Source organism: Amblyraja radiata, chromosome 32, assembly GCF_010909765.2.
Source record: "Amblyraja radiata isolate CabotCenter1 chromosome 32, sAmbRad1.1.pri, whole genome shotgun sequence".
In the NCBI taxonomy this organism is placed as follows: Eukaryota; Metazoa; Chordata; class Chondrichthyes; order Rajiformes; family Rajidae; genus Amblyraja; species Amblyraja radiata.
This window is the reverse complement of record NC_045987.1, coordinates 7,281,203-7,301,014: the sequence shown is the minus strand read 5'-3', so window position 1 is coordinate 7,301,014 and position 19,812 is coordinate 7,281,203. Positions and strand designations below refer to the sequence as shown.

Here is a 19,812-nt window from a genome sequence, read left to right as displayed (position 1 = left end):
TTCTCTCCATACCCCCTGATCCCTTTAGCCACAAGGGCCACATCTAACTCCCTCTTAAATATAGCCAATGAACTGGCCTCAACTACCTTCTGTGGCAGAGAATTCCACAGATTCACCACTCTCTGTGTGAAAAATGTTTTTCTCATCTCGGTCCTAAAAGACTTCCCCCTTATCCTTAAACTGTGTGACCCCTTGTTCTGGACTTGCCCAACATCGGGAACAATCTTCCTGCATCTAGCCTGTCCACCCCCTTAAGAATTCTGTAAGTTTCTATAAGATCCCCCCTCAATATTCTAAATTCTAGCGAGTCGCAAGATGAAGTTGGGAACAGGACAGTACGGAGGGAGTGGGTGGAGGGATGGAGGGGAGTATGGGGGCAATGGGCTGAGATCAGTTTTTGGAGAGAGAGGGGATGGGGAATGGAGAGGAGAATATACTTCCCAAATGGTAGCTGTATAATTCCCTGGCTAATAATTGACTGGGATGATTTCTACTGTAAGTCCCGTTGCAGGTGCAGAACCCACTTCCCTGCTGCAGGCCCCTGAGGCTTGAAACAAGGTGAAGACCACACTGGGGGCAAGGTTTAGTTTCTCCTCATCCCTGATGCCAGAGTAAATCTTCACAAAGTACGGTGCTGAATTATTAGAACTGTTTGAGTATTTATCCTCCCATGAGTTCAATGGGCCAAAGGGCCTGTTTCTGTGCTCCATGATTGCAATCAACCGGATGTTTTGGAATGTCCTGAAGTTGGGAGATTTTTTTTTTAATTTGTTATTTTATTAATGAATAAACCTGTCATTTCCTTTAATTAATAAACCTGAATACGGATGATGCTGCTCCAGAGGATGTGTTGCCTTGTCTACTATCTGAAAATATAGACAAGCTACTGAATGAAATCAAAATCAAGTTTGCATCAAATGAGGTGAGTGGAATTCACTGAATATTGGCCTTCTGCACTGTCCTCTGTTCCATAAAGCAGCCATATGGATGGGCAAACTTAACACCTATTAAATCTCAGATATAGGGTAGATTTAACCATGTTTATTGTGGCTGTTCACCTTTGTGCAGAGAATATCAATAAGATTTCAAAATAATAAATTAAATAAATAAATAAATGAAAATAATGAGTGTTCAAAATCGCAAGGAGTTCTGATGAAGGAAATTGTTAGTTATTTGCACCATCAACAGACAGTAACTAGGGAACACAAGATAATCAGCAAAAGATTTTGAGAAGTTAACTTTTTTTTGTAAACAGTAAATTTTGATCTATAATCATATGTCAGACATGATAGCTAATAGCAGATTAAAAACTAGTGTTCCAGGGGCTGTGGCAATATATACTCAAATTGTGCAATATATACACTCAGAGTTGAAGCAGATGGTCCCATGAAGTGCTTTTTGATTTTTCCACATTATTAGCCATGACATGATTATGGATCAAAATTCGTTGTTTACAAAACAAAGTGGGGGGGGTCGTTAAAACGAGGCTTTACTGGGTTATTATCTTTGCGAAAAAGTTAGGAGAGAAGATTAAGAGCATATTAGATTCTTTCACAACAGTGGCTCTTGCCCTTCACAACACCATCCGTGGCCGCTCAGAGAATTTCAACTGAACTCTCTGAATTTTGTCCGGATTGTAGAGGCAGGCGGACCATCAATTGCTGGGAAAATCGGTGTTCAACCTATAATTAAAGCTGCAGTTACATCCCATCTGGATTATTTATTACAATCAGTGTGGGCTCATCATAGAACAGTTATTATTGATACTGGACCGATTCACAAGAGAGATCATATTGAAGCTAAAACAGTAACATTGTTTTAAGGCTTCATTGCCTTAAATATTTAACATTAATTGGGATCTAATTAACAATACTGAAGATGACTGAAGGATTTAGAAAAACTAATACCGGCACTCCCCGACTTACGTAATAGGCGATTTATGTAAACTCACACTTACGTAAACAATTCTTTAAGGCCACTGATTTTATTTCTGATCAGCATGTCATGTCTCAGTAGACTCATTAGCAGAGTGCTGTTGCCATCGCGTGCAGCATTTTCTGCAAACCAGTCTCGCAGATGCTCCGAAGTGGTCTTCTGCCTTCCACAAGGGTCTGCTGGACGTAACCCTTCCGCAAGTCGGGGAACGTCGGTAATGCTCTCTTCAGGGATGATGCAAGAAAAGACCTCTTCCACCAGGGATGAAGGGAAATCCTCGACCCAAAGAAACATAAACATAGCGGCCCAACTGAAATACTGGAGGAATTGATCTATTTCCAGTGGGTAGGGATATCAACAGAATACATAAAAATAGGTCAATGGAACTGAGGATTAGTCACGATCTTTACCATGGGTTGAATAATTACGCATTCTTTTTTATTGTCCAATTGGTGCTGAAGTTAGGAGAGGGAGACATTTGGTTACATCTGCCTCGGCATTTACAGCAAAGGGAGAAAGTTTGTGCAAGGAATAGATAACGCAGGAGAGAAACACATGAAATGTTAATTTACTTCCTTTCATTCTTCCCTTCAGGATATCATCACCATAGTCAATCCAACAATTCTAAAATTTCAGGAAATGGATAGAAAGTCTGAGAATGAAGACAGCAATTCATCTGCACAAGATGTCCACAATTAAACGGACAAATTGACCCAAGTCGCTTGTTTGTGTTAAGTTCCTCCTCCCCACAGTGCCTGACTTAGCAGTAACACAGCAGCTTCTCCCACGGGTGCTCTCAGTCGATGATGCAGCACTCTACAAACCATCTCCTGCCTCTAACCTTCCAAACTGTGCTCTGTATCAATTGCACTCTCCTGAAATCTGTAGGTTCGACTTCCTCCCCCTGACTTCACAAACCACATCCAACTCCAGGTAATGCAACCCAAGAAAGATGATTGATTCAAATGCTGCATCAGAGATTTGGGGAGTTATGCCCCTGTCCCACTTAGGAAACCTGAACGGAAACCTCTGGAGACTTTGCGCCCCACCCAAGGTTTCCGTGCGGTTCCTGGAGGTTGCAGGTAGTGGAAGCAGGTAGGGAGACTGACAAAAACCTCCGGGAACTGCACGGAAACCTTGGGTGGGGCGCAAAGTCTCCAGAGGTTTCCGTTCAGGTTTCCTAAGTGGGACAGGGGCATAAGCTCCCCCCACCTGCTAAATTCCAGGAAGAAATGGCACAACCCTGCGGTTGAAGACAACGGGCAAGCTAATTTGTTTAAAGACATGAGGAGGAATAACAGGGAGAGAAGATGTGGAGAAACACCCCTTTTGCTGGTTCAGGAAGGGTGTTGTCTAAAAATTGACGCCAAGCCTTTCAAGAGCTAAAAACAAACTGCTGGAGGAACTCAGCGAGTCAGGCAGCATCTGTGGAAAGAACTGAACAGACATGTTTTTGGGTTGATGCCTTCCTTGAGATGCGCTCTGACCTGAAATGCCATGTGTCCATATCCTTCCACACATAATAATAATAATAATAATAATAATGGATGGGATTTATATAGCGCCTTTCTAATACTCAAGGCGCTTTACATCGCATTATTAATTCACTCCTCAGTCACACTCGGTTGTGGTAAGCTACTTCTGTAGCCACAGCTGCCCTGGGGCAGACTGACGGAAGCGTGGCTGCCAATCTGCGCCTACGGCCCCTCCGACCACCACCAATCACTCACACACATTCACACACAGGCAAAGGTGGGTGAAGTGTCTTGCCCAAGGACACAACGACAGTATGCACACATACCGCCTGACCCGCTGAGTTCCTCCAGCAGTTTGTTTTTTTGGCTGAAGATTCCAGCATCTGCATTCTTTTATCTCCTTTTAAGAACAAAATTGGAAAGGTGCCAGAAATCTTGAACTTTTCCGAAATGTTGTAAATTGATGGACTTAAGTTAACAAGATACTTGTGTGTCTGTGAGAAATACCAGACAGATAATTCACTGATCTAATCTTATTGGAAGCCAGAACAGGATAGAGGATCTAATTAGATAATCCTTCCTCATGTGTTCTTTTGATAGATATTCTAGAGCAAGGGTTCCCAACTTGGGGGTAAATTTTCCCTACCCAGGGGGTAAATTTGTTGATTCTGGATTTGTACATATTTTTTCTCATTGACTGACTGTGTTTGGTTCTGGTATACCGGTATCTGTTCATCATTAGTTGTTCATAAATAAGTGAAATAACATTGTTATGTGCTATTAAAGTTGCCAGGGGTAAACGGATGAAAAAGGTTGGAGATCCCTGTTCTAGAGGGGAGCTCTGCTCTGAGAATGTATGAAACTAAACCAGGGTGCACAGATTTTCTAGGCACAAGGAACTGAAGATGCTGGTTTACAAAAAAAGGTACAAAGTGCTGGAGTAACTCAGCAGGTCAGGCAGCATCTCTCGGCAATATGGAATGGCATCGTTTTGGTTTGTGATCCCCTCTTCAGTCTGAAGGGTCCCGACCCGAAACGTCACCTATCATGTTCTCGAGAGATGCTGCCTGACCAGCTGTTACCCCACCCAGCACCCTGGGCCTTATTTCATGCAGCTTCTGTGTTCTCCCAGTCACCAACTTGCGCCACTCCATGTAAAAGCTTGACAAATTTAATTTTCTTAAAAATTCCTAGGATTAGATGCAGAATATCTGCAAAATGTACAGATTTCAGTATCAGCCCAAACCATCGAGTTGCCACATGAACAACTTTGAGGAGATTGCAGCAGCCTCTTGCTCTTTCTGTTTGCATCCACTTAGTGTATTGTGCTCTTTACTGCAATATCCATTGATGTGTCACAAATACCGCTGTTGTCACACAAGGACTTTCCCCACACAACTACGTGTTCCTCTGTCAAATTTAAATTGCAGTGCAAGGGTGGCATGGATTGACCTCGGAGAAGCATTAGAGGGACACTGGTCCCTCCCTCACTGTCACTTTCTTGTGCTCCCCTCCTCTTTCACATGAGCTTTACTTTTCTCTTTAATGGCTTCTTTCTTCCCTTTGTGCTTTGCCTTTAACTCGGCTTCCCACTCTTTTCGTGCCAACGTGTACAGTCTCATTGTTGCCTGCGCGTCCTGCACCTATAGGTAAGAGACATCGAGAGCAGGTTATGCACAGTTCACATCAGTCAGTGCTGAAACACAGGGCTTCTGCCAGTCCAAGTGCCCTGTCACCCTCTCAGCTGAATACACTTTACACTGGTGAGGACCCGGGAAGAGATAGTGCTTGGATTAGTCGTTTTAATTGTTCTTATCGGGGGAATGACATCAAGGCCAGGGAAGACTTCTGCCTAACGACAACTGATATAATCAGTATTTAAAGGTGAAAGAAGCTGCATCTCTGAGCGTTTCCAGGCTTGGACACCAAAGTGTGATCAGTTAGTTCACTTGGCTAGATGTTCCCCACACCAGGCCATTCTCACACAGGAGGGTGTTCATGCAGCCCATGCTCTGGTATCCACACTCCAGTGGATGGAGAGAGATTAACTGAAAAACTGGAGTGTTCCAGCACATCACTGATATTAATTTGCACAGGCTATCGCATGACTTCAGTGAATATACTCACCGAAGAATGTTCAGACTCTTGCACTTTAACCTTTAGGATCTCTCGACACAGATGTTTGAGAGAAGGTCGACCACACTGCAAAGAAGAAAATAAATCCAGGGATGAAAAAGTTCCTGCGAATCTTAAAATAGTGCCGTGCGCGTCATTCCAAACCCCTCGTTCAGCTGTGTCCTGCACAGAATCTCCCTGCTTCAGTCTAGCTCACTGCAATAAACAGTGATTTCAGTGATGCAAGCGTGGACAAGGAGTTCCTGTATCTGACAGGATCAAAGGGAGACACAAAATGCTGGAGTAACTCAGCGGGACAAGCAGCATCTCTGGAGAGAAGGAATGGGTGACGTTTCGGGTCGGGACCCTTCTTCAGACTCGACCCAAAACGTCACCCATTCCTTCTCTCCAGAGATGCTGCCTGTCCCGCTGAGTTACTCCAGCATTTTGTATCTACCTTCGATTTAAACCAGCATCTGCAGTTCCTTGCTACACATTCTGACAGGATCAATCCTGGTACAGTGCTCTCAGAAACATCACCAGAGGCTACAAATTCTCAGAGCAGCTTTTAGTAACACAAACAGATCCAATGCATAATACGGCCCATTTCAGAAATGCACACCACTCACCCATTCCACAATGATTAAAAACTACATTATTCACAACCATCTTAGTACAAGACCTTAGATTAAGAATGTATTTGAGTCCCACACTCATTTAGCTGGAAATGACCCTTTACTGCTTGGCAATGGCATGCTGTATTTAAATTTACTTACCTGGGTAATTGCCTTGAATGGTTTGTATTTCTGCGTGTCACGAATTCTCTTTTTCGGATGATCCAAAAGCAGGATCTGTAGGAAATGATATCGTGGGTACCAGAGAATTAAATACTTTTATTAAAACATGTTTACTTATGTCAAGTAGTAGATTCTGTGCCCAAGAAAACAAAGAGTCTTGACGTTCTATCCCTGACTCGTGTCATTTGTACAATCCTCTAGTTTGGATCTGGGGTCGTGGGTAGTTTGTATGGGTGGGTGCTGATTCAGCAAAATGAACCCTGAACTTGTGGAAATCAGGAATGCAAGTGATTGCAGGTGGAAGTTTAAACGTCCACAATCATTTACAATGGCTCAAATCGCCTGAAAACTCAACCCAATTGTGCCAAAACCTTTGTAAATGCTAAATATCGTTATGTCTTTAGTAAGCTGGATTTAAGTTTGAGAATTTGATCTACGCCTTCTACCCTACTTCCTTTCCCCCATTTATTTCCAGCCCTCATCTATTCTGATGATGACAGCGTTTCTGAGACGTCTTCCTTTTAGTTTGACCATGGTTATCATTGCACCAACAATGTCAGGGCTTTCAACTGTGTCTGCTCCATTTCCCCCACACATTTCCTTTAACCTCCCAACCATTACAAGGATAGACGTCCCCTTTCCCTCACCACCCCCTTAGCCTCCACAATTCTGCCAGCTTCAGCACCACATCTTCCTCTCCCTTCTCCTGCCACTACTCCAAGGGGACCATTCACTCCATAATCACTGGTTCATTCTTCCATCTTAGAATTAAGTAGCATCTGTTTCTATTCAGTTCAGCCTTCTCTTCTACAAAGTTCACATGGATCCAAGCCCACACGCTGAGCATCTTGGTGTTCGGGAACGGGTCAGACTGAGTGACGGTGGAGAGCTAACCTTGAGGTCGTTGTGTATCGCGTGGCCGACTAACGTCCTGCCTTTCAAGATGTCTGCCACCTCCTTCTGCACCACTTTGAAGGCTTCACCTGAAAATAGCCAAGCCAGTCATATAGTGGAATCAATTTACGTGCAAAACCCGCGTGCAATTTAAATTCTTTACTGTAAAGCAACGGTCCCACTCTGGGCCACTGAGGCACACAACTGTTTACATTCCTCCAATACAAAAAGACATTAGCTGTTTTTTCCACTCTACCCAATTTCCTATTCACTCTGATGCCTTTGGAATATCCATTTAGGTAACGCACAGTATACTTCCTTCATCAATAAACTCCCATTATTTCCTCACCCAGCACCAGTCTAGCCTTGAACAACTCTACAATGACTGGTTAATAACCAACATCCTTCCACACATTATGTCGTCCCATTCTCTGGACTCAACAACTAGCTATTTAGTTTGTGGTCATTTGGTTCATATTTTTCTGAACTGAGTTCATATTTTTTGTTGTTTATTTTTCAACATTAGATCATATTTTTACACTGACCACCTCTAATTCATTGAAGACTATTTATGTACCCAAGAAGTTATAAAAGATGGCCTTAAGTATTGTTCCAGTATTCCAGGAGAGAGATCAGCATTAATGTCCCTTTCCACTTCGGCCATGGGGAAACGCATGCCTCTATTTCCCCCCCCCCCCCCCCCAAACAAGCCTGTCATGACCTTGTTTACCTATCAGCTCTCCTCTCAGTCTCCTACACTATATGAAAAACATTTCTAGCCTATCCAATCTCTTCCATATCTGAGACCATCCATCCCAGGCAGCATCCTATGAATCTCCTCCATATCTTGGGATCGGGATTAGGACACTGTTGGTTTAGGGTAGATACAAATGTCTACATTCAAATGTCTACCATTCAATCGTGGCTTTCCCTCTAAACCCCATTCTCCTCATAACCCCTGACGCCATTACTAATCAAAAATCTGTCAATCCCTGCCTAAAAAATATCCATAGACTTGACCTCCAGAACCGTTGATGTCAGTGAATTCCACAGATTCACCACCCTCTGACTTTGCACCCTATGCACTAGTTTTATGCACAAGTTCTATGCACTTCTTAATCTTTTCACCAAAAAAATCAAGGGAGTCTCTTACCGTCCTTAATGTTCTCTGGCCGGATGCCACTCACCCAGGTCCTGTAATCGGTCACCTTCTCCGTTGGTTTCACATATTTGTCATAAACACATTTGCCAAACTGGTTGACAATGGAGACCCTTGCCAGGATACTGTCCACTTTGTCTGTCCCCACACCGACCATCTCGCAGTCCATCGCCACAGCTTTGGTCAGTCTGAGAAAGCAACCAGCACAGCGATGCAGAGTGTCACCAAGGATTTATGTGAGATTTGTATTTAGATATTAGTTTGGAGAGACTAGCGCCCTTCGATCTACAGAGTCCGCGCCGACTAGTGATCCCTGTACACTAGGGACAATTTACAATCTGTACCCAAGCCAATTAACCTACAAACCTGTACGTCCTTGGAGCGTGGGAGGAAACCGGAGCACCCGGGGAAAACCCACGCAGTCACGGGGAAAACGTACAAACTCCATGCAGACAGCGCCCGTAGTCAGGATCGAACTCGGGTCTCTGGCGCTGCAAGGCAGCAACTCTACCGCTGCGCCACCCAAGAAAATCTTGCAAAGGATAGACGATATTTCACTAAAAACTAAACACTGGGCCATCATGGTGGAGTCACCCAGGGGTTCCAGGCCCTCCTCGGGTCTGACACAAGAGGTACACAGTAGAGCATTCTCCATGCTGCCCCATTAATTCATATCATTGTGGCTTAAGGTAGGGGTTCTACCCATAGCTCGGTACCCACCCTTCAAAAGCTCCATCCTTAACCAGCGCCTTTTCCAAGCCTTGTTCTGTCGGGTTTGGATTTCCCGACGCTGCACCTTCCTGCCGCCGAGCAATGTTTGCAGCTTCTGGCCCCATCGCGGCTTCGATATCATCGGGGTCCACGTCATCAAACCAGATGTCAGGCCTGTCGGGAAAGAGAATAAAGACACGGAAATAAGATCAGTGCTGGGTTCCCTCAACAGATGCTGCCTGACCCACTGAGTTCCTCCAGTAGATCGGTTACTCAAGGTTGCAGCATCTGCAGTCGTTCATGTGTCCTGTACTGGCCTCTGCCGAGGGACGACTCTACTTTCAGCCCCACTGTTGGGGCAGCAGAGAAAATACAGAAGGGACAATTTGTACAAAGGCCGATTAACCTGAAAGCAGGAAGAAACCGGAGCACCCGGAGGAAACCCACACGGTCACAAGAGAATGCGCAAACTCCACACAGGCAGCACACATGGTCAGGATCAAACCTGCTCCGCTGCCCATTTTAATCGGCAAGAACAACATCACCATCGTTTTCATGCCATCACTTTAAATGACCGTCTCATCACTCTTTAACCTGTTCTATTCAAAGGGAACCAGGCGCGGCAAGTCAGGAAGATAGAGGTTGATCACTTTGCAAATACTCACGCAGGTGGTTTCTCAACTTCTGGTTCCACCTTTCTTCGTTTTCTCTGTTGAGGGCCATAACCTTCCTCTGCCAGGCCATGGCCGTTCCTAACCCGCTTATTTTCCCTACGTTGAGTCCCCTGTTGTGCGTTCTTATCTACTTTCAGTCCGTTTTCTCTCGCTGGTGCACTTGTTGAAGAGTGTGGCTGGGTCTTCTTTTCTGCCCCTTTCTCAGGTTTGACTTGTTGACAATGTTTCTTTTCCTCCTTGGTCCTTGTCTGGTTTTTGCCGTCTGGAACTTTGTTCTCGTTTTCTGTCTTCGGATTCAGCAGCTAAAAAATTACAAGCAGTTACATGAATTGGTTGCCAGAGGTCGGGCTATCAGGGGTTATGGGGAGAAGGCAGGAGAATGGGGTTGAGAGGGACAGATAGATCAGCCATAGGAGCAGGGAGGTTCTACTGCAGTTGTACAGGGTCTTGGTGAGACCACACCTGGAGTATTGCGTACAGTTTTGGTCTCCAAATCTGAGGAAGGACATTATTGCCATAGAGGGAGTGCAGAGAAGGTTCACCAGACTGATTCCTGGGATGTCAGGACTGTCTTATGAAGAAAGACTGGATAGACTTGGTTTATACTCTCTAGAATTTAGGAGATTGAGAGGGGATCTTATAGAAACTTACAAAATTCTTAAGGGGTTGGACAGGCTAGATGCAGGAAGATTGCTCCCGATGTTGGGGAAGTCCAGGACAAGGGGTCACAGCTTAAGGATAAGGGGGAAATCCTTTAAAACCGAGATGAGAAGAACTTTTTTCACACAGAGAGTGGTGAATCTCTGGAACTCCCTGCCACAGAGGGTAGTCGAGGCCAGTTCATTGGCTATATTTAAGAGGGAGTTAGATGTGGCCCTTGTGGCTAAGGGGATCAGAGGGTATGGAGAGAATAGTATGGCAGAGTAGACTCGATGGGCCGAATGGCCCAATACTGCTCCGATGTCTCATAAACTACCAACAGAGACATGCCACACTCAAATCCATTGTGTGACGGCGAAGTCTATTCATAGAACATAGAAAAGTAAAGCACGGGGACAGGCTCTGTACCCCTAAATGTCTGTGCTGGGCATGATCCCAAGGGCTTGTACACTCTGGAGTTTAGAAGGATGAGAGGAGATCTCATTGGAACATATAAGATTGTTAAGGGTTTGGACACGCTAGAGGCAGGAAACATGTTCCCGATGTTGGGAGAGTCCAGAACCAGGGACCACAGTTTGAGAATAAGGAGTAAGCCATTTAGAACGGAGACGAGGAAACATTTTTTCTCACAGAGAGTGGTGAGTCTGTGGAATTCTCTGAGGCAGGTTCTCTGGATGCTTTCAAGAGAGAGCTAGATAGGGCTCTTAAAAATAGCGGAGTCAGGAGATATGGGGAGAAGGCAGGAACGGGCTACTGATTGGGGATGATCAGCCATGATCACATTGAATGGCGGTGCTGGCTCGAAGTGCCGAATGGCCTACTCCTGCACCTATTGTCTATTAAACTAATCCCGTATGCCTGTACGTGATCCATATCCCTGCATATCCAAGTGACTCTCTAAAAGCCTCTTCAATACCACTATCGTATCTGCCTCCATCCACCACCCCCTTTTTCAAACAAAAAGGCAGAACTTTTCTTGATAATGAAAGGCACATTTTGTCAACAATCCATGCACAAGTCCATACAACCTCCCTCCAGCCATAGTAGTAAGCTCCCAAGCTCCCAAGATTGGCTCAGGGCCACAGTTTTAGCCAAAGGTTTTATTTGGATGAAAGTTAATGTTTGGCATGATGTTTCTGAATTCAGTTTCTGACGCTTGCAGTGTGCTGCATCTTTGTATATTTATTTAACCCTTACCTGCTGCAGTGCCTTCCAGTTGGTGGAGTATTCAGCACCATCTCCAGGAGGCAATATTGGTTCCGTCTTTTTGGTCGCACCTTTCTCCTTGGCCCAGAACTTCTTCCTCTTCTTGTTCTTCTTTTGGTGACCCTGGGCAGATCCAGTAGGGACCACGCTGTCCGCCTGCAGATCAGTCTTTGCCATAGTGTACAGGCCAGGCACTTGTCCTCAAAGCCAGGGAGTTGTCTCTACACACAGGACATTGCACAATATTCTTAGTTTAGTTTAGAGATACAGTGCGGAAACAGGCCCTTCGGCCCACCGAGTCCGCACTGACCAGTGATCCCCGCGCACTAATACTATCCTATACACCAGGGACAATTTACAATTTCACTGAAGCCAATTAGCCTACAAACCTGTACGTCTTTAGAGTGTGGGGGGGAAACCGGAGCACCCGGAGAAAACCCACGCAGGTCACAGGGAGAACATACAAACTCCATACAGACAACATCCATAGTCAGGGTTGAACCCGGGTCTCTGGCGCTGCAAGACAGCAACTCTACCGCTACGCCACCGTGCCACCCTAACATTCATTTTTGAAACACACTTACCCATGTGGGCACTCTATCTAAATAGTCCAATTGTTGCCTCACTCTCTTTCCTCTTATCCCTTCATATTGTTCTTTCTTATGTATTTTTTTAATTCCCTTCCATTTAAAAAGCTGTATCCGATTCATTTTCCTCCTGTCTTTCAGGCAGAGCATGCCAGATCAGAGCCACACAAAACAACTTAGCTGCTCTGTCATTTTTTGCTAACTATATGAAATCCATGCCTTTCGATTATCTAAAAAGACACAAAGTGCTGGAGTAACTCGGTGGGTCAGGCAGCATCTCTGCAGAACATGGATAGGCGATATTTCTGGATGGGACCCTTCTTCGGACTCTTAAGCCACCCCTTGTTTAATCTAAGGTAGACACAAAATGCTGGAGTAACTCAGTGGGACAGGCAGCATCTCTGGATAGAAGAAATGGGTGACATTTCAGGTCGAGATCCTTCTTCTGACTGAGAGTCAGGGGAGAGGGAGACACAGTGATAAGGAAGGGTAAAGTGTGTGAAAACTAGACACCAAAAGAGATGGAAGATCAAGCTATCTGTGTTCTCCGGAGATATTGCCTGACCGGCTGATGTGCTCCAGCACTTTATGTCCTATTTTGTAAATGAGCATCTGCAGTTCCTTGTGTCTCCTTCAGATTATCAATCTTTGTGTGTGTTTTTATACTCTACCGAGGCACTTAGTTTGAATTTGGTTTGATTATATTGATCTGATCTGTCTGGATAGCATGAAAAACAAAGCTTTTCACTGTATCTCAGTACACGTGACAATAATCAATTTAAACCTTGCTGCGGTTTACAAAAAAGGCACAAGTGCTGGAGTAACGCAAGCATGTCAGGCAGCATCGGAGAACATGGATGGTTGATGTGTAGGAAGGAACAGCAGATGATGGTTTAAACCGAAGAGACTCAAAATGCTGAGACCATTCTTGCTCTGAGACATCTGGACAAACCAGAGGGCAGTGGGCTGACGGTTGTCCAGCAGTTTCAGTCCATGCATCCCCTGGAATAACACAGACACACACACACTCCCGTGGAGGGCTACAGCTGTCACGGACAAGCCTCCACATGGACGGCTGCACTTCTACACGGAGCTGCCGGGCGTGAGGAGAGGCAACGGACACTACACGCCGACCTTCACCCCATTAGCCATTCGCTGCCTCAGTCCCTTGCCCCAACACCCCCAGCTCCCACATCCCCGCTCGCTGCCCCCACCCCACAACTTCAGGCCTCCTGCTCCCAGCCCCTTGCTCTCTTCCCAGCCCCCTGTATCCTGCTCCTTTCTCAGCTCCCAGCTCCCTGCCCCCAGCCCCCTGTACCCTGTCCCCAGCCCCCTGTTTCCTGCTCCTTTCTCAGCTCCCAGCTCCCTGTCCCCAGCTCCCTGTCCCCAGCCCCCAGCTCCCTGTACCCTGTCCCCAGCACTCTGTACCCTGCTCCCTGCCCCCTGTACCCTGCTCCCAGCCCCCTGTCCCCTGCCCCCTGTCCCCAGCCCCCTGTACCCTGCTCCTAGCTCCCAGCCCCCCTGTCCCCAGCTCCCAGCCCCCTGTACCCTGCTCCTTTCTCAGCTCCCTGTACCCTGCCCCCCTGTCCCCAGCCCCTGTACCCTGCCCCCTGTCCCCAGCCCCCTGTACCCTGCCTCCTTCTCAGCCCCCTGTCCCTCAGCCCCCTGTCCCCAGCCCCCTGTACCCTGCTCCTTTCTCAGCCCCCTGTCCCCAACCCCCTGTCCCCTGTCCCCTGTCCCCTGTCCCCAGCCCCCTGTCCCCAGCCCCCTGTCCCCTGTCCCCAGCCCCCTGTCCCCAGCCCCCTGTCCCCAGCCCCCTGTCCCGTCCCCAGCCCCCTGTCCCCAGCCCCCTGTCCCCTGTCCCCAGCCCCCAGCCCCCTGTCCCCAGCTCCCTGTCCCCAGCCCCCTGCCCCCTGTCCCCAGCCCCCTGTCCCCAACCCCCTGTCCCCTGTCCCCAGCCCCCTGTCCCCTGTCCCCAGCCCCCTGCCCCCAGCTCCCTGTCCCCAGCTCCCTGTCCCCAGCCCCCTGTCCCCTGTCCCCAGCCCCCTGTCCCCTGTCCCCAACCCCCTGTCCCCTGTCCCCAGCCCCCTGTCCCCAGCCCCCAGCCCCCTGCCCCCAGCCCCCTGTCCCGTCCCCAGCCCCCTGTCCCCAGCCACGTCCCCAGCCCCCTGCCCCCAGCCCCGTCCCGTCCCCAGCCCCCTGTCCCCTGTCCCCAGCCCCCTGTCCCCAGCCCCGTCCCCAGCCCCCTGTCCCCAACCCCCTGTCCCCTGTCCCCAGCCCCCTGTCCCCAGCCCCCTGTCCCCAGCTCCCTGTCCCCAGCCCCCCTGTCCCCATCCCCCTGTCCCTGTCCCCTGTCCCCTGTCCCCTGTCCCCTGTCCCCTGTCCCCTGTCCCCTGTCCCCTGCCCCTGTCCCCTGTCCCCTGTCCCCTGTCCCCTGTCCCCTGTCCCCTGTCCCCTGTCCCCTGTCCCCTGTCCCCTGTCCCCCAGCCCCCTGCCCCCATCCCCCTGTCCCCAGCCCCCTGTCCCGTCCCCAGCCCCCTGTCCCCAGCCCCCTGTCCCCTGTCCCCAGCCCCCCTGCCCCCAGCCCCTGTCCCCTGTCCCCTGTCCCCAGCCCCCTGTCCCCTGTCCCCTGTCCCCAGCCCCCTGTCCCCAGCCCCTTGTCCCCTGTCCCCTGTCCCCAGCCCCCTGTCCCCAGCCCCCTGTCCCGTCCCCAGCCCCCTGTCCCCAGCCCCCTGTCCCCTGTCCCCAGCCCCCTGTCCCCTGTCCCCAGCCCCCTGTCCCCTGTCCCCTGTCCCCAGCCCCCTGTCCCCAGCCCCCTGTCCCCTGCCCCCTGTCCCCAGCCCCCTGTCCCCAGCCCCCTGTCCCCTGTCCCCAGCCCCCTGTCCCCTGTCCCCTGTCCCCAGCCCCCTGTCCCCTGTCCCCAGCCCCCTGTCCCCTGTCCCCTGTCCCCATCCCCTGTCCCCAGCCCCCTGTCCCCAGCCCCCTGTCCCGTCCCAGCCCCCTGTCCCCAGCCCCCTGTCCCCTGTCCCCAGCCCCCTGTCCCCTGTCCCCTGTCCCCAGCCCCCTGTCCCCAGCCCCCTGTCCCCACCCCCCCTGTCCCCCTGTCCCCTGTCGCCGTCTGTCCCCTGTCCCCCAGCCCCCTGTCCCCAGCCCCCTGTCCCCTGTCCCCCACCCCCTGTCCCCTGTCCCCAGGCCCCTGTCCCAGCCCCCTGTCCCCAGCCCCCTGTCCCCTGTCCCCCGTCCCCCTGCCCCCTGTCCCCAGCCCCCTGTCCCCAGCCCCCAGCCCCCTGTCCCCAGCTCCCTGTCCCCTGTCCCCTGTCCCGCAGCCCCCTGTCCCCCAGCCCCCTGTCCCCTGTCCCCAGCCCCCTGTCCCCAGCCCCCTGTCCCCTGTCCCCTGTCCCCTGTCCCCAGCCCCCTGTCCCCAGCCCCCTGCCCCTGTCCCCAGCCCCCTGTCCCCAGCCCCCTGTCCCTGTCCCCAGCCCCCTGTCCCCTGTCCCCTGTCCCCTGTCCCCTGCCCCCTGTCCCCTGTCCCCAGCCCCCTGTACCCTGTCCCCTGTCCCCTGTCCCCAGCCCCCTGTCCCCTGTCCCCTGTCCCCCGCCCCCTGTACCCTGTCCCCTGTCCCCTGTCCCCTGTCCCCTGTCCCCTGTCCCCAGCCCCCTGTCCCCTGTCCCCTGTCCCCAGCCCCCTGTACCCTGTCCCCTGTCCCCTGTCCCCAGCCCCCTGTCCCCTGTCCCCAGCTCCCTGTCCCCTGCATCTTCTCCAAGCTCCCAACCTCTGCCAGCCCTGACACCGGGGGACGAGGATGCCCCGCCGGGGAGGGGGAATTACCGGGTGTGGAGGCGCCACTTGTGAGGCCGCTCTGACCAGAGATACTAGAGGAGCGTCCACGCTGCCCGCTGCCGGAAGCGGTGCCGCCTCCAACACCGTCCCTCCAGTAACCCGCGCCCTCTCTCCCCGCCCGCCCGCGTGTCAACACCGTCAACACCATCAACACTGGGATGTATTTGGAGTTTGAGAGACTCTGACAAACTCCTGGATGGGCCTTCAAGAGAATTCTTTCCAGGAAAATTAAGACTTTTATATCAACCAGCTTCAGACTTAGTTCAAAAGTCACAATACCAGTTTATCCAATTTAGTGTGAATGTGCCCCACTGAGTGGCTTGGCATATATTTAAATACAGGTCAATGGTATTTGGACATTTACAGGATTTACAATATATATTAATGATTTAGACGAGGGAGACAAGTTTGTGGATGACACAAAGCTGGGTGGCAGTGTGAACTGAGAGGAGGATGCTATTATATGAGGCTGCAGGGTGACTTGGACAGGTTGGGTGAGTGGGCAGATGCATGGCAGATGTAGGATAATGTGGATAAATGTCAGGTTATCCACTTTGGTGGCAAGAACTGGAAGGCAGATTATTATCAGATTAGGAAAAGGGGAGGTACAACGAGACCTGGGTGTGCTTGTACATCAGTCACTGAAAGTAAGCAGGCAGGTACAGCAGAAAGGCCTTCATTGCGAGAGGATTTGAGTTCAGAAGCAAGGAGGTCCTGCTGCAGTTGTACAGGGCCCTGGTGAGACTGCACCTGGAGTATTGTGTGCAGTTTTGGTCTCCTAATTTGAGGAAGGACATTCTTGCTATTGAGAGAATGCAGCATAGGTTCACCAGGTTAATTCCCGGGATGGCGGGACTGACATATGATGAAATAATGGGTTGACTGGGCTTGTATTCACTGGAATTTAGAAGGATGAGAAGAGATTTAAACATATAACATTCTTAAAGGATTGGACAGGCTAGATGCAGGAAAAAAATTTCCAATGTTGGGGGAGCCCAGAACCAGGGGTCACAGTTGAAGAATAAGGGGTAGGCCATTTAGGTCTGAGATGAGGAAAAACTCCTTCACCCAGAGAGTTGTTAATCTGTGGAATTCTCAGCCACAGAAGGCAGTGGAGGCCAATTCACTGGATGTTTTCAAGAGAGAATTAGATTTAGCTCTTAGGACTAAAGGAATCAAGGGGTATGGGGAAAAAGCAGGATTGGGGTACTGATTTTAGATGTTCAGCCATGATCATATTGAATGCTGGCTCGAAGGGCCGAATGGCTTACGCCTTGCGACCTATTTTTCGATGTTTCTATGAATCTTGTGCATGGCGTAGGATGAGACTGCAACATATATGACATTTTATCCCATCTAGGACCACCAGAGGGTGAAAATCTTCTTGGGAGGATAGTATATATCTCATATTTCGCTTGGGCAGCTTACAGCCCAGTGGTATGACTTTTGATTTCTCTAACTTTAAGTAACCCGGGCAGTCCCTCTCTCTCTATCCCTCCCCCACCCAAGTCGCACCAGCTTCTCGTTTTCACCTAAAAAACAGCTGACAATGGCCTGTTTCCTTTATCAACGTTTCTGATTTCCAAATCTTTCATTCATTGTTCTTTATCTCTCCACATCAGCGTCTATATCTCTCATTTCCCTTTTCCCTAATGAGCCTGAAGAAGGGTCTCGACCCGAAACGTCACCCATTCCTTCTCTCCAGAGATGCTGCCTGCCCCACTGAGTTACTCCAGCTTTTTGTGTCTATCTTTAGTTTAAACCAGCATCTGCAGTTCCTTCCTACACTATCCCATTATCCAATGGTCTGAAGAAGGGTCCCGGTCCGGAACATCACCCATCCTTTTTCTCCAGAGATGCTGCCTGACCTGCTGAATTACTCCAGCACTTTGTGTCTGTCTTCCGTATTACTCCAAACAGGGCCTCACCCATGTTTTATACAGCTGCCACATGACTATTATATTCAATGAAGGCAAGGATATTAAACGCCTTCTTAACCACACTATCCACATGCGTTGCTACTTTCAGGAAGCTATGGACTTGCATACCAAGATCCCTCTACATCAATTTCTCGTTGGCCTGTGCCCTTTCTGTGATGCGAAGGCCAGGAACTGAGCACTGTGCTCCAAGTGTGATCCGATCACTATCGTAATACAGCATAGGTGGAGGACATTTGGCCCATTGTGGCGCTGCCAGCCCCATCCTATTAGTTCCACTCCCTCCGTCCTTTCACCGTTCTCCCTTTTTGTGTGCATACTTTAATTTACTATAACTCACCTCCTCCCGTTTTGTTTCCATCATATTTGCATTAGTGCGTGGTGGTGGTGTAAGTCCTGGCCTGCCCACTGCGAGTGGTCACTGTTTGCAGAGGAAGAGAGTGTGTTGTGCAAGGGCCGGACTGGCCAGGAAGCAGTTGCACAGACCTTTAGCCGAGTCGAGGCTCTCCAAATGAAAGCCCAATCAACAAGCACAGCTCTCTGTCCCCTCGATATGTTGCTATCGTTCCTTGGAGCCTTTCCGACTGCCTGATAGCGATACAATGATCAGTCTTTCACTGCCCTTGTCGTATCCGAACCTCCTTCTTCATCTCTCGTGTATCGGATTGTTCTTTAATCAGGTAAGCCCAACTCCCCATTAACAGGGCGCAATTTCCACAATGATTCTTTAAAACAATAGTTGGTTACTCCGTCAACGGCGAATAAAGGAGTAGATTGGATGGATCAGCTTTTCTTTGAACATAAATATTTTTACTAATTTAGTGGAAGGAGGGGAAAGTTATAGTAAATTAAAATTCACACAAAGGGGGAGCGGTGTGGGAGGCGTTTAAGAAGGAACTGCAGATGCTGGAACATCGAAGGTGGACAAAAATGCTGGAGAAACTCAGCGGGTGAGGCAGCATCTATGGAGTGAAGGAAATAGGCGACGTTTCGGGTCGAAACGTCGCCTATTTCCTTCACTCCATAGATTCTGCCTCACCCGCTGAGTTTCTCCAGCATTTTTCTCTCCCTGCGGTGTAGGGGGTCGTTTATTTTATATTTAAAAGTCAGTAACTTGTCTATTTGTTCACACACTTCTTTAGGCATTTCTGGGATCTGTCAAAGGCACCAGTGATTCGCCTAATTTTGGTGATCCCTCATCAATTGGAGGTATGAATATCCTTGCTACACTCTTCCCCAAAGAGGACCCCTGTGTGTTTACAGAACTTAAAACAGTTAATATTACACTGAAGCTGCATTGCCTCATTATGGTAAATAAGGACCTCAGCTCGTTTGTTAAAGGGACAGGATCACATAGAAACATAGAAACGTAGAAAATAGGTGCAGGAGTAGGCCAGTCGGCCCTTCGAGCCTGCACCGCCATTCAATATGATCATGGCTGATCATCCAACTCAGTATCCTGTACCTGCCTTCTCTCCATACCCCCTGATCCCTTTAGCCACAAGGGCCACATCTAACTCCCTCTTAAATATAGCCAATGAACTGGCCTCAACTACCTTCTGTGGCAGAGAATTCCAGAGATTCACCACTCTCTGTGTGAAAAATGTTTTTCTCATCTCGGTCCTAAAAGATTGCCCCCTTATCCTTAAACTGTGTCCCCTTGTTCTGGACTTCCCCAACATCGGGAACAATCTTCCTGCATCTAGCCTGCCCAACCCCTTAAGAATTTTGTAAGTTTCTATAAGATCCCCCCTCACCAGGGGATAATATATTATGAGGTGAACTAAAGCAAGCAAGCAAGGAGGGAAAGGAAGAACATGG

At 49.2% G+C, this 19,812-nt stretch overlaps 2 protein-coding genes across 3 annotated transcripts in view; one reads left to right on the top strand and one right to left on the bottom strand.

Annotated features, from left to right (window-relative positions):
- Positions 1–4,565: 4,565 nt before the first annotated feature.
- rexo4 (REX4 homolog, 3'-5' exonuclease) lies at positions 4,566–16,136 on the bottom strand. Its single transcript, XM_033048701.1, has 9 exons — positions 16,043–16,136; positions 11,618–11,847; positions 9,752–10,062; positions 9,096–9,260; positions 8,370–8,563; positions 7,217–7,305; positions 6,302–6,376; positions 5,538–5,612; positions 4,566–5,053 (listed from the first exon to the last, which is right to left on the bottom strand). Exons 2-9 carry the CDS (start codon positions 11,801–11,803, stop codon positions 4,904–4,906), a joined length of 1,245 nt encoding a protein of 414 aa, XP_032904592.1. The 5' UTR covers positions 11,804–11,847; positions 16,043–16,136; the 3' UTR covers positions 4,566–4,903.
- A 2,226-nt stretch (positions 16,137–18,362) lies between these two features.
- adamts13 (ADAM metallopeptidase with thrombospondin type 1 motif 13) overlaps positions 18,363–19,812 on the top strand; it is a 50,938-nt gene continuing 49,488 nt past the window's right edge. The window contains exons 1-2 of one of the 2 annotated variants that reach the window (XM_033048735.1): positions 18,363–18,671; positions 19,134–19,200. In XM_033048735.1, coding sequence (XP_032904626.1) covers positions 18,594–18,671; positions 19,134–19,200 — 145 coding nt within the window. In that variant the 5' untranslated portion in view covers positions 18,363–18,593. The remainder of the gene's footprint in view (positions 18,672–19,133; positions 19,201–19,812) is intronic. The other variant, XM_033048736.1, reaches the window with a different exon arrangement.